The sequence below is a fragment of the Cicer arietinum genome, chromosome 7 (assembly GCF_000331145.2).
Source record: "Cicer arietinum cultivar CDC Frontier isolate Library 1 chromosome 7, Cicar.CDCFrontier_v2.0, whole genome shotgun sequence".
Classification (NCBI taxonomy): domain Eukaryota; kingdom Viridiplantae; phylum Streptophyta; class Magnoliopsida; order Fabales; family Fabaceae; genus Cicer; species Cicer arietinum.
Window position 1 is genome coordinate 29,150,096 of NC_021166.2, and position 13,936 is coordinate 29,164,031.

General features: G+C 33.1%; 1 protein-coding gene across 1 annotated transcript in view; it reads left to right on the forward strand.

Annotated features, from left to right (window-relative positions):
- The window catches only part of LOC101509503 (GDSL esterase/lipase At5g45910-like), a 24,914-nt gene extending 22,602 nt beyond the window's left edge, over positions 1 to 2,312 (forward strand). The window contains exons 4-7 of the mRNA XM_004515342.4: positions 1,109 to 1,270; positions 1,403 to 1,551; positions 1,691 to 1,964; positions 2,065 to 2,312. Coding sequence (XP_004515399.4) covers positions 1,109 to 1,270; positions 1,403 to 1,551; positions 1,691 to 1,964; positions 2,065 to 2,312 — 833 coding nt within the window. The remainder of the gene's footprint in view (positions 1 to 1,108; positions 1,271 to 1,402; positions 1,552 to 1,690; positions 1,965 to 2,064) is intronic.
- Positions 2,313 to 13,936: the final 11,624 nt, after the last annotated feature.

Genomic DNA, 13,936 nt, shown 5'->3' on the forward strand with positions numbered 1-13,936 from the left:
TGTAACAAAACTAATAGTACTTATATTATACTTAAATTGATTAATATTGTGGCAACCTTTAATTATAACTAACTAAAATGAAGTTTTTTGGACGTAAAAGTATTGTCGGATGCCTGCTCAGTATTAACATATTTCAGTCAGATCAGAGCTATTATTAAAATACAAAAATTAAAATAAAAGGAACACATGTACAATATTACTGCAATTTTGTATAAAAGTAAAATTATAAGAATTAACACAGAATCACATAATAAGCTGCGGAGGGTACAAAAGGCGTAAGAGTAAGAACGACAACATGAAATATGAAAATATTTTATGAAAGGAAGGGAAGGAAATGCCACAAACATCTGACTACATAGAATTCGTAAAATTAGGAATCAACCATAGTATTTCCTAAAAATCTATCATTTCCTTTTGAAACATTTAAAACGAGACCCTCCTTGAATAGATAATTTCTGGCCTAAAATTATTTTATGAATCCTTCATTTTTTTTTTGTTGTCTGAACTTGCAAGGATATATATATTGTTATTATAATAATTTATTGCCTGCCCAAACTCAGAAAAATGAGAGGAGGAATAACATACCTTACGTGGTTTTGTATTAAAATCGGAATTGGGATTGGAAATTGGAAATGGAAGTTAGAATTAGAATTGGAATTTGGAATTGGAAATGGAAATTGGAATCAGATGGAATTGGAAAGCGGCTCCCTTATGCGGTAATCCCTGATTGACTGCGGCTCCAAATTGGGATGCAGCTTTTTGGAAGGCTATATATATACATACTACATAATGACCTAAGTTATTATTATTATATTATTATTATTATTATTATTATTATTATTATTATTATTATTATTATTATTATTCCATTCTATTAGAGCTACCTCTTGTTTTTATTTTATTTATATCTACATACATATTTATTTGTTTTATTTTATTTATTTTTTTGTAGCTTAAATATGGTTAATATTAATAATTTAAATCAACTACTAAAGCAAACACACAAACACATCTAAGAATTAGAACACATATTAACACTCATAAAAAATTTGTATTGTATCATTATACTATTTAAATTGAGATAATGAGAAATTGGGGTGTTACAAAGACATCAGGAAAGGAGTGAATTTTGCAGTTGCTGGTTCCACTGCACTTGAAGAATCGTTTTTCACAAATCATGGAGTTATGGTACCAGCGACAAATAACTCACTAAATGTTCAACTTGTATGGTTTAAGGAGCTAAAATCCTCCCTCTGTAAAAACATAGAAGGTTTTACTATAACTCCTCGATTATTAGTAGTATTTTTTATAATTGTCATAACTCCTTGGTTAATGTACTTGTGTTAAATTAATTATGTTTTCTCAATATATTTAACATAATTGTTGTTCCACTATGTAACAGAGTGTGATGTCTACTTCAAAAAATCATTGTTTCTTGTTGGAGAGATAGGTGGAAATGATGTTATTCAGTATGCTTTCAGTCAGAAAACTATTACAGAAATTCGAAAAATTGTCCCCATCATAGTAGAAGCAATTGCAAATACTACCTCTGTATGTTATGTCAAATTTAAGTATTTGAATGATTGATCTAATCATTAGAAATTAGATTTCATTAAAGATATAATCGAATGAATCATGGACATGAGTACATATAACAAATATTTTGTTTTATTTTCTTTCCATTTATTAGGCGTTAATTGAAGAAGGAGCGATTGAGCTTGTGGTTCCTGGGAACTTTCCAATAGGGTGTAATGCTGCTTTTTTGACAATGGTCAATAGTAAGAAGAAAGAAGACTTTGATGAATTTGGGTGCTTGATAGCTTACAATAATTTAGTCGAATACTTTAACGAGCAACTCAAAAATGCCTTAAAGACATTACAACAAAAGAATTCTCAAGTTAAAATAATATATTTTGACTACTATAATGATGCAAAACATTTATATCAAGCACCACAACAATATGGTGTGTGTTATTCTTACTTGCTTTAATCCAAAAATAATTATTTGTCAATTTTTTTTGTTAAATTCATTTAAACTTTCACTTTGTTTTATGTACATTGCAGGCTTTACTTCCGACAAAAATGAGATTTTGAAAGCATGTTGTGGATTAGATGGGCCATACAATGTCAATTTTAATATTCCATGTGGAGGGCTAGGTACAAAAGTTTGTTCAAACACCTCAAAACTAATAAATTGGGATGGAGCTCACTTAACTGAAGTTGCTTATAGGATGATAGCAAAGGGATTAGTTGAAGGCCCTTTTGCAAATCCTTCTCTCCAAACTCCACCTTTCAAGCTAGCTTATAAATGAGAATGTTGGAAAAAAAAATATTTAATGAATTCAAAATAGGAGAAGACTTTATCTATGTAAAAAAGAACTTCAAATTTATTCCATAAATAAAATTCAAAGTTATTTTCTCTCTTCAGTTACCTAAAAAGTCTATATAAGCAACAATAATATCAACGGGTCTAATTAAATTTTTCGCAATATGTATATATACATTCGAACATTTAGTAACTAATTCTACCAACTTCTACAAACTACTTGAGATAAGTCAATGATTATTCAGTTTGGCTGGAATCCTGCTGCCAAGGAAATTTAAATCTATTAATAGAGAAGGGATGTTTTATGGATTATTCATTTCATATATATTGCTTCAATACTTGCATAACTACACATGACGAATGATGAATTCTTCATTCAATACTGTAGGAGGACTCCACGATAGACCTATACCATGACTACGTCAACATTCCCTAATGTTAGTGTCCAATCTCATTGGGTACGTGTGTAGAGATGCTGAGATATAAAACTAGCTTGCATATGAATCTAGAAATCAGAACCAGAATGTCAGCAAGAGTAGGTTGAAATCAAGAATTAAAAACTTTGGAAATAGGAAATTTTCGATACTTTCCATATTTGAGAATTTTCGAAACTTTCTAAATTTAGAAACTTTCTAAATTTAGAAACTTTTGAAATGTAATCCTTATTTCAAAAATTTGAAACTTGTGAAACTATCAATTTTGAAACTTATTATAAATGATTAAAAGAGTAAAATTGTTTTATCATGTGTCTTGGGGTGGCAAGTACAGTTGTAGGAGTGCAAAGTATAATCCTCATTGTTATTGCGGTTCTTCGGCCGATGACAAACGATGAAGAAGAAGACGTTCGCGAGTTAGGTCTTTTTAGAAGAATATTGAAATATTTGAGGGTTAATTTTAGATTAAAAATATTATATTTTAATTATATTGGGGATTTAATTTTAAGTTAAAAAATTATGTTTTAATTATATTTAGGTTTATTAGTGTTATACATTAATAAAAGTTTGATGAAAGTATTATTTTAAAATAAAATTATATTTATAGGAATGTTAACCAAAAAAAAATTACGAATGCCAATATAAAAAAATATTATAATTACAAAGATCAAATTTATATTTACACTATAATTAAATAAATGGAAAGTCGAAATTGAAGAAAGATAACTAGTTTGGGACTTGTTGCAACTTTATCAAAAAAAAATAATAGACCCCTCTTTAATAATATTATAATATATATTTTTTAAACAAACAAGTACATTGTTTATATTAATATGCGATATAAGCCTTAAATTACATATATCATAATTGTGCATTTTGGTGTGATTTAAAAAAAAAATGAACTTTAATATATGAAAATTATGGGGAAAAAATTGATATTTACAGAAAAAAAAAAAAAAAAAAAAAAAAAAAAAAAAAGTGAAGTTTTATAGAGATATGTTTATAAGACAAAAGTAGATGTTGATTAAAAAATAAAATGCATTATATAAAAAACTATTAAATTAAAAATAACTCTCCCACTTTGTTAGATGAATATGAAATTAATTTATAATATTATAAAATTAATGAAAATTTAAAATTAAGTGTGTAAGTTGGTATTTGATTTATCTTTGAAGTCTTCCCTTCGACCTTAAATATAAGTAAAATTTAATTAAAGAAATTAGATGTGTTAAGTTAGTATTTCATTGGTCTTATAAGAACTTATCAGGTGTTAACCGTTAAGTCGGTCTTTCATTGGTCTTCCATGTACTTATTAAGTTTTATTTAATATTTAATTATTACATCAATCTTTTGTTAGTCTTCCAAGTACTTGTTCCGTCTTTTGTTGGTCTTCTAAGTACTTGTAGGATTTTATTTAACCTTTTAACTATTAAGCCGGTTAGTTGGTCTTCTAAGTATATATTTGTTAGGTCTTCTATAACCTTTTAACAGTTAAGTTGGTCTTTCATTAGTCTTCTAAGCACATGTTAAGTCTTTCTTGGTCTTCAAATAATTTGGTAGATCTTATTTAAAATTTAGACCGTTAAGTCAATCTTTTATTGATCCTCCAAATACTTTGGTTTTATGTAACCTTTTAACTATTAAGTTGATATTTCATTTGTCTTCCAAGTATTTCTTATATCTTATTTAATCTTTTAACTTCTAAGTCGGTCTTCCGTTCGTATTCCAAATATTTGTTAGGTATTTCGTCGGTCTTCCAAATATTTGTTAAGTCTTATTTAACCTTTAAACTGTTAAGTTTGTTTTTCGTTGGTCTTCCAAGTACTTGTTAGACCTTATTTAAATGTTTATATGTTACGTCAGTCTTTTGTTGGTTTTCCAAAGTGCTTTTAGATCTTATTTAAGTCTTTAATAGTTAAGTTAATCTTTTATTGGTCTTTCAAGCACTTGTTAGGTCTTATTTAACTTTTAAAACGATTAAGTTTATCTTTCGCTAGTCTTAAAATTACTTGTAAGGTTTTACTTAACATTTTAACTATTAAGTCAGTATTTCGCTATTCTTCCAAATACTTGTTATAACTTATTTAACCTTTTAACTATTAAGTCAATCTGTCAAGTACATGTTAGATTTTAAGTCAGTAGTATTTTATTGGTCATACTAAAACTTTTTAATTATTAGCTAACCTTCGCTTCACCTATAATATATACAAATAAGAGTAAATAATAATTTTAATAACTCTTATATAAAACGATTTTGATTTTAGTCGTTGTAAAATTATTTTCTTATATTCTACCTTTGTTATTTTAAATTCTTCCACTTTTAGTCTTTTTTTAGAATTTGACCTTACAAAAACACTTAATTGACAAGTATAATTAGCATTTTTATGGATATGTTTTATTTATTTATTTGAATAAGATATTTTTAGTAAAAAATTAAATAAAAACATTAATACATATAAAATAATTAAAATTGTATACAAAAATAATAAAATAATTTAAAATTATTATTGATCGTCTTCACCAAAACAAACCAAAAAAAAATTCAAACCAAGAAAAATTTCTGCATCATCAGCTAAGAACGTTTCTTCATCCCTCACATTTATTATTTTATTTACTCTCCTCGATTGAAAAAACAAGCATAACCATACCTAATCTTGTAAGTGGAAGAATGATATACTTTTAAAATATATAAATAACAATAATTAATAGAAACTATGTGTAGAAATTCTCATGTAGAGATTTGATTCATTCATAATTTTTTAAAATGATTGTTGTAAATCAGAAATTAAATTGGCAATGATTTAACAAAAACATTTTCATGTAAAAAAATCTAAATGAATAGAATAATAGATCACAAAAAAAAAAATTGGTGACAATTTTGTGTTCATTTAAAATCGGATGATAAAATGATACTGATGCAAAAAGTATATAAAAAAGAATAAATTTATGAATTTGTTTTTAGAGTGTTTTTTGTTTTTTATTTTGGTGTAAGTTAACAATATGTCAAACTTGTAAATAAAAAAAAAAAGTGTTTATGTATTCAAACCCATGTATACTTAATGATTTTTGATTTCAACCAAATAGGATAATAAATATGTTATATCGTATCAGTCAATTATAATTATTAAAATATTAAAAATATTTAACTTTAATTATAGTTATTTATAAATAAATTTTACTCTCTATTATTAAGTAATTCTTTTACCTATTAATTTCCATAATTTAACATTAATATTTCCACGTATAGTAGTCGAGACTAATTTTTCTCGACCAATTAACTAGAGTACAATATCAATCGAACCCTGAACAAATAGTCCGATTAGTATTAGCATGACGATGTACAACTTTACGATGCCACGTAATATACTTTCTCTTCTTATGAAAGTCATTCTAGAGGAAGATCCCTCCAGGCCATCTCATTTAAAGTAATTGTACAAATAGAGGCAATGTTAGAGGTCGTAGAAACTCTCGCAATATGCAGAAGGGTGAAGGACCTAGTATTGGATGCAATCGAAAGGGGTGAGGAAGTCTCGGACACTCATATTTATGAAACTATCTAGAAAATCCTCTAAGAAGTGACAACTATTTGACAAGTGTACCAAATCACTTCACACGGATTGCTATTAATTTAGTAACGCAACAAAGCTTAACAATTAGGTAACAAAAGGTTTATAAATTGGTTGATAATTTCGGACAAACGTAAAATTAAATAGAGAGAATTCAATAAGAGAAAAACGATTAGGGAATTCGAATCACCTCCTTTTTACTATTCAATTATTGATTCACTATTTTAGCAATCTAACTTATTTGATTACGCGTCAAATTATCAAACTAGACTATGACCAATTTCTTAGCTCAAAATCTTCATTTTATAACAACAAACTCTAATTCCTTAGGTGAAACAAAACAAAACTATACAAAAAATCTTGGTTAATCGTGAAAATGAAAGCATACACATTATTTTACAACAACGAACCCTAATTCCTTAGGTGATCAGACTTGTTACTCAAAACATGTACAAACGTTAATTTCTTAAACACATGTTAATATTTTATATTCCTATAGCAGTATTGAAACATTAACATATATTTTGTTTCCAATAATTATAAGATTAAGAGCAAAAATATATGAATAATCAAACTTGTTTTAATTGCATAAATAGCATAAAAAAACCAAAACTACATAGATTCGAGGAAGTTCTACTAATCTTGAATCAATGGAAAAATTAGTTCATGATTAAGAACATAGTATCAATGAAAAAGATGAAATTACACATAAAAAAGATGGAATGAATCTTCACTTATTGCTTCTAAGAGTGAAATCTTCAAGTTCTTATCCTCCAAGATGTACCTAATATGATCTTCAATTCCTCCAAGATCAGAATCCTTACAAAATATGAGTCTTTAGCTTAAATATGGCTTTGGGACGTATGTTAGCACTTTGCTACGATTATCGGCGCATTGCTCTACTCTGAACAGAAAATTGTGACACCAAATGCACTGTAGCATGTAGCTGGGCACAATGTGCTTGTAACACCCCGAATTTCAAAGCGAGGGTGTATTTTTTTTTTAAAAAAAAAAAAAAGAGATTAAAATAAAACAGAGAAAAACAAATAAGGAAATACCTTTGTATAAATAATTGAGTCATTATAATTTACAAGCAGCGGAAAAGTTTCTCAAAATACGAATCCAAAGTATTTACACTTCAAAAGGTGGTACATAGACCCCATCGTAATAAGATGTCAAACAGACAATATTAGTGTAGGTACAGTTTTCCAAAATAAAATAACTGCAACCCAAAAAGAAAGACGTCTAGTCCTTATACATCAACCTAATCTGATCATTCTACCAAAAAACTATACACCCTGAGTGATCTCCACGCGCCCCGTGAGATCCTCCTACATAGCTCCAGTCAAGCAGTCCCATCTACATTCCCATCCGTAGGGTACGAACCGGTAGGATCGTCCTGGCTCTCATCTGAGGGCAAAGCCCAGATTTCCACAATAGTTGTAAAGGGTCACCAACCGAAATTAACAGTTAACACATAACATTTAAATTTTCAAATGCACAAGATAGCCTTTCAACCTAGCATGCACCTTAAAAGGGTTTTCCATATGCTAAAGTTCATATAATGCTTGCAAAATAAAAATGAAAGCAAAGTAAGTCTTAAATCAATCAGGCAATAAACAACTGGCCAATCCATTGATGAACCAATTGAACAATCGATCATCTAACTCAAAATAAGAAATTCCACTGTGCCAATCGATTGGGAAATCGATTTGGATGAAGGATCGATTTCTTAAAAGGGTTTTGAAAAATATATTGCAAAATCGATTGGCAAATCGATTTTGTCAAAATAGTGAAGTCCCTGCAACTCATCAAATCGATTGGGAAATCGATTTCTCTGCTTATTCTTCCAAAAATACTTAAACTAAATCAATCACACTCATAAATAACTCCAAAACTTAACACCTAGCAATTCTCATACAATCACCACGACGAAATCATAAATGTACCCTAAACCCTATCACAGGCCAAAGTACTATTTATCAAGGTGCCACCTATCACGGGTCTGCACGATTTACAAAAAGCGTGAAAATGCATGAGCATATACTGACTTCATCCACAACAATCGTTAAGCAAATTCAGATATTAAAAGATTCCGCATTTTTAATACTCATTTAACTTAAACGATTTTCACAACAAACATTAAGCAAACAGAAATATTAAGAGATTCCCCATTCTTAATACTCTTTTGACTTAAACGATTTTCAAAACAAACTTTAAGTAAACAAAAATATTAAGAGATTCCCCATTCTTAATACTCTTTTAACTTAAACGATTTCAGAACAAAACATTAAGTAAACAAGACATTAAGAGATTCCCCATTCTTAATACTCATTTAACTTAAACGATTTTCAAAACAAAACATTAAGTAAACAAGACATTAAGAGATTCCCCATTCTTAATACTCATTTAACTTAAATGGTTTTTAAAATTCTATACCGAACAAACTCAGAACATATTATCAGATCCAATCCACAACCCACACCAAAACACATCAAATTTCATCGGCATTAACTGAGAACACGTCAAATACGACGAACACAAATCAACACAATCCACCACTCAAACACAACAAGTTTCATTTACTCAAAATCATACATAAATGAGTTTAAATTCATTTTCCACGAAACATTCATCAATATAACCAAAACCTAACTCTAAGATTTTACTCGTAAAGCCTTAGATTCATTTTCCCCCAAATCAATACTCAAACCCTAACAAAATTCTTTTCCGCACAACCACATATAAGTCCCTAAATGCATACTAAAAGTTTGCAAGGAGCCCTTACTTTAACGTTAGCTTTAACGTTCAAACACGGTACCGCGAGTAATTCCGATAAAATCTCCGCTCGCAACGTCGCTTCCAGATTTAGTTCACTAGCACCGTAGCGTGGTAGTGAGCAACTTTCCCTTCTATCTCTTCGTGAAACGAAGCTTAGATCTAGATGAAACATGGAGGTTTGTGTTTGACGGTTTTAGAATCCCTAACGCCGTTTTTCTTCGTTTTCGAATCAACGAGGGAGATTGGAGTTGAGTAATCTTCTCTTTCACACTCAACAAACCTTGGGTTTCTAATCTTGAAGAAAGGAATATTTTCTTTTCCTTTTCCTTCCTTCTAGTTTTCCTTTCTTTTTCCCTCCAAGCAAACATATATATATAAAATAAATATAACTTAACAAATATCTCAAAATCTAGATATTTATTAAATTACCGTTTCACCCGAAACGCCTTAAATTAACCGTAAAGTATTTTCCGCAGTTAAATTCAATTTATATATCGACGCGAAATTCTAATTGGCATCGAAATATCTTTTGATCATATAAACTCCAAAATATTATTAACTTTGGCTAAAAAGCCTCCGAGCCAAAATCCAAAATACACAAAAATACATAAAGTATACTTTAAAATTATGGGTCTTACATGACTACCCCCCTAAAATTAGTTTCGTCCTCGAAACAATGCATCGATAAATAACTCTGGATGATGTTCTCTTATCTTGCTCTCTAGTTCCCAAGTCGCATCTCCAGTAATTGGGTTCCAAATCACCTTGACCAATGAAACATCCTTGGTCCTCAATCGCTTAATCTTCATGTCATCAATTCTCACAGGTGGTACTTCGAATGACAAGTTATCCTTCAGTTGGTTGTGTCTGATTCGATCACGTGAGATAGATCTGCAAGATATTTCCTCAACTGTGACACATGAAACACATCATAAATATTGGACATTATCGGAGGCAATGCAATCCGATAAGCAACAGGCCCAATTCGTGCAGAAATCTGATATGGTCCAATGAATTTCAGAGTCAACTTCTTCGATTTCAAGGCTCTACCTACTCCAGTAGTAGGAGTGACTCTCAGAAATACATGGTCACCCTGTTCGAATTCCAAAAGTCTGCGACGCTTGTCCGCGTAACTCTTCTGACGATCTTGTGAAGTCTTCATTTTCTCCTTGATCTTCCTTACTTTAGCTGTGGTCTGTTGCACCATCTCTGGTCCGACAATCATATTCTCACCGTCTTTATACCAACACAAGGGCGTCTGACACTTGCGTCCGTATAAAGCTTCATATGGTGCCATTCCAATACTTGCGTGGAAACTATTGTTGTAGGTGAACTCAATCAACGGAAGTACATCATCCCAACTTCCCCTATCATCTAATACACATGCTCTCAACAGATCTTCCAAGGACTGATTTGTCCTTTCAGTCTGTCCGTCCGTTTGTGGATGGTAAGCTGAACTCAATCGTAGCTTCGTTCCCAACGCTTCGTGCAATGCTCCCCAAAAATGCGATGTGAACTTCGGATCACGGTCTGATACAATGCTCGATGGTACCCCGTGTAACCTCACAATTTCAGCAATGTAGATCTCCGTTAGCTGATCTACCTTATAGGTGGTCCTTACCGGCAAAAAGTGAGCAGATTTAGTCAGCCGGTCCACTATCACCCATATAGAATCATTCTTCCTCCTTGTCTTCGGTAATCCGGTTATAAAATCCATGGAAATGCTGTCCCACTTCCATTCAGGTATATCTAAAGGTTGCAACATTCCAGCAGGTCGCTGATGTTCCACCTTCGCTTTCTGACAAGTTAGACAAGTGGATACATATTCCGCCACATGTTTCTTCATTCCTGGCCACCAATAATTCTGCCTCAAATCCTGATACATCTTTGTTGCTCCAGGATGAATACTCAGCTTACTCTTATGCGCCTCTTCTAAAATCGTTTTCCGCATATCTGTAATGGCTGGTACACAAATCCTACCATTACACCGCAAAACATTATCTGCCCCAATCTTGAACTCAGTCGTCTTCCCTTGTACTATTAGATTCCTCTTCTCTTGAATTAAGACGTCATCCTGAGAATTCGCAATGTCTTCAAGTAATCCACTCGAGATCTTAATCATTCCGAATTTCAAAATTCCCGGTGCAAACTCTACGTTCAAGTGCAAGTCTCTAAAAGCTCCCCACAACTCTTGTTGTCTAGCCATAATCAGTGAAGACACCGATACACTTCTTCTGCTCAACGCATCAACCACTACATTGGCCTTCCCAGGGTGGTACTGCAGTGTGAAATCAAAATCCTTGAGAGTCTCCATCCATCGTCTCTGGCGCATGTTCAACTCCTTCTGATCAAACAAATATTTCAAGCTTTTATGGTCGCTGAACACGGTGAACGTGCACCCATATAAATAATGCCTCCAGATCTTTAATGCAAAAACAACCGCGGCAAGCTCCAAATCATGAGTAGGATAGTTCCTCTCATGAATCTTCAATTGTCTCGAGGCATAAGCCACAGCTTTCTTGTGTTGCATCAGAACACATCCTAACCCTTGGTGAGATGCATCACAATAAACTTCATAGGGTTCTTCTGATTGCGGTAATACCAATACAGGTGAGGTCGTCAATTTTCTCTTTAGTAACTGGAAGTTTTCTTCACACTTCTCCGTCCATGCGAACGGTTGATCTTTTCTGGTAAGTTGTGTCAGTGGAGCCACAATCTTAGCAAAACCTCCGATAAACCTCCTGTAGTACCCTGCCAGTCCCACAAAACTTCGTATGTCAGTGACAGTCTGAGGCTGTTTCCAAGCAAGAACCGCCTCAATCTTAGCCGGATCTACAGCGATTCCTTCCTTGGTTATCACATGTCCCAAGAAATTCACTTTCTCTAGCCAAAATTCACACTTCGACAGATTGGCATACAATCGCTTCTCGCGTAAAATCTCAAGAACTTGTCGCAAATGTTCTCCATGCTCTTCTTCAGTCCTTGAATAAATCAATATATCATCAATGAATACCACCACGAATTTATCAAGGAACGAATTAAAGATCCTGTTCATGTAGTCCATGAAAATTGCCGGTGCATTGGTAACTCCAAACGGCATAACCAGATATTCATAATGTCCATAACGGGTTCTGAAAGCAGTTTTCTGAATATCTCCTTCCCTTACTCGAATATGATGGTGACCTGACTTCAAGTCAATCTTCGAAAATATCGCGGCCCCTCTCAATTGATCCATCAAATCATCGATTCGTGGCAAAGGATAACGATTCTTAATAGTTGCCTTGTTAAGCTGTCTATAATCCACACATAGGCGCGAGCTTCCGTCCTATAATCCACACATAAACGCGAGCTTCCGTCCTTCTTCTTAACTAGTAAAACTGGAGCTCCCCATGGTGATACACTTGGTCTAATAAATTTCTTCTTCAACAAATCTTCAATTTGGCCTTTGAGTTCATTTAATTCCAATGGTGACATTCGGTACGGCGCAATTGAAATTGGTCCCGCTCCTATTTCCGTTGGAAATACATCCCGATACTCGTTGACAAGTATCACATCTTCTATTTCCACATTTATCTTTGCCTCTACATTTGCTAGAGACAAAAACTCATGAGTCCCTTCACTTAGTGACACTCGGAGTTTGTTAGCGGCTAAATACTTAACAACTCCTGGTTCGGGGAAAAGAACCAATTTACGAGCACAATCCAAGATCACATAATGGTACGACATCCAATCCATACCAAGAATGATCTCGAGTGATTGTAGAGGTAAACAAATCAAATTAACCAAGAAATCCCTACTCTGAATAGTCATTTGAAAATGTAAACATGCAGAATTTACTGTCAAAGTCTTAGCAGGTGTGGAGACAACCAAATCAAAAGGTAAAGCAGACACAGATAACTTCAAACGATTCACACAATCCATAGCAATGAAGGAATGGGTTGCCCCCGAATCGAAAAGTGCAGTTAGAGTGTTACCTGCAATCTCGCAGTCACGCTGAATCAGATTACCAGATGGATTCCCCTCTTCAGCACTCACACAATAAATGCGTCCTCTAGCAGTAGGACGGGTAGCCCTACCTACATTCACCACTGGTTCCACCTTTGGAGCCGTGCAATCCCTTGCCATGTGCCCCGACTTCCGAAAATTGTGACAGATGGGGATGTTAGTGGTACAAGCACTAGCATAGTGTCCTTCTCCCCCACATCGGAAACATCGAAGCACTTGCCCCAATTGCCTCCCGAAATTCTGGTTTTTCCCTTGTTCTGAAAATTCACCCGACTAGGGCCTCCGAAATTAAAATTCCCTCCTCGGCTAGCCCTCTTATTCTTCATATCCTCAACTTCCCTACATTTTTCCACAAGAACCTGGAAACATTGAATTCCCAAGGGCAAGATCGAGTCTTGAATCTCGTACTTTAGTCCGTCTTGGAAACGATGACACACGAATGGTTCATCAATCTCTTCATGGAAAAACCTGAAGTGTCTCGATAGCGATTCAAACTTAGCAGCATATTCGCCCACGGTCATGTTCCCCTGATGCAGTTTCAGGAAATCATCACCCAGTTTAGTCCTGGTACTCATGGGGAAGTATTTGTCTAAAAACTTCCTTTTGAATGATTCCTAGTTCACCTCCTCGTGAGCTGACCTCATCAACAATCTTGCACTCCTCCACCAGTACTCATCATCCCCTAGTAGCATATAAGTGGCATAGTTGACCTTCACTTCTGCCTGACAGTTAATCATTTCGAAGATCTTCTCCACTTCTTGGATCCATTGATCCGCTTTCTCCGAATTCTCATCCCCTTTAAACTTGGGAGGATTGTAACGACG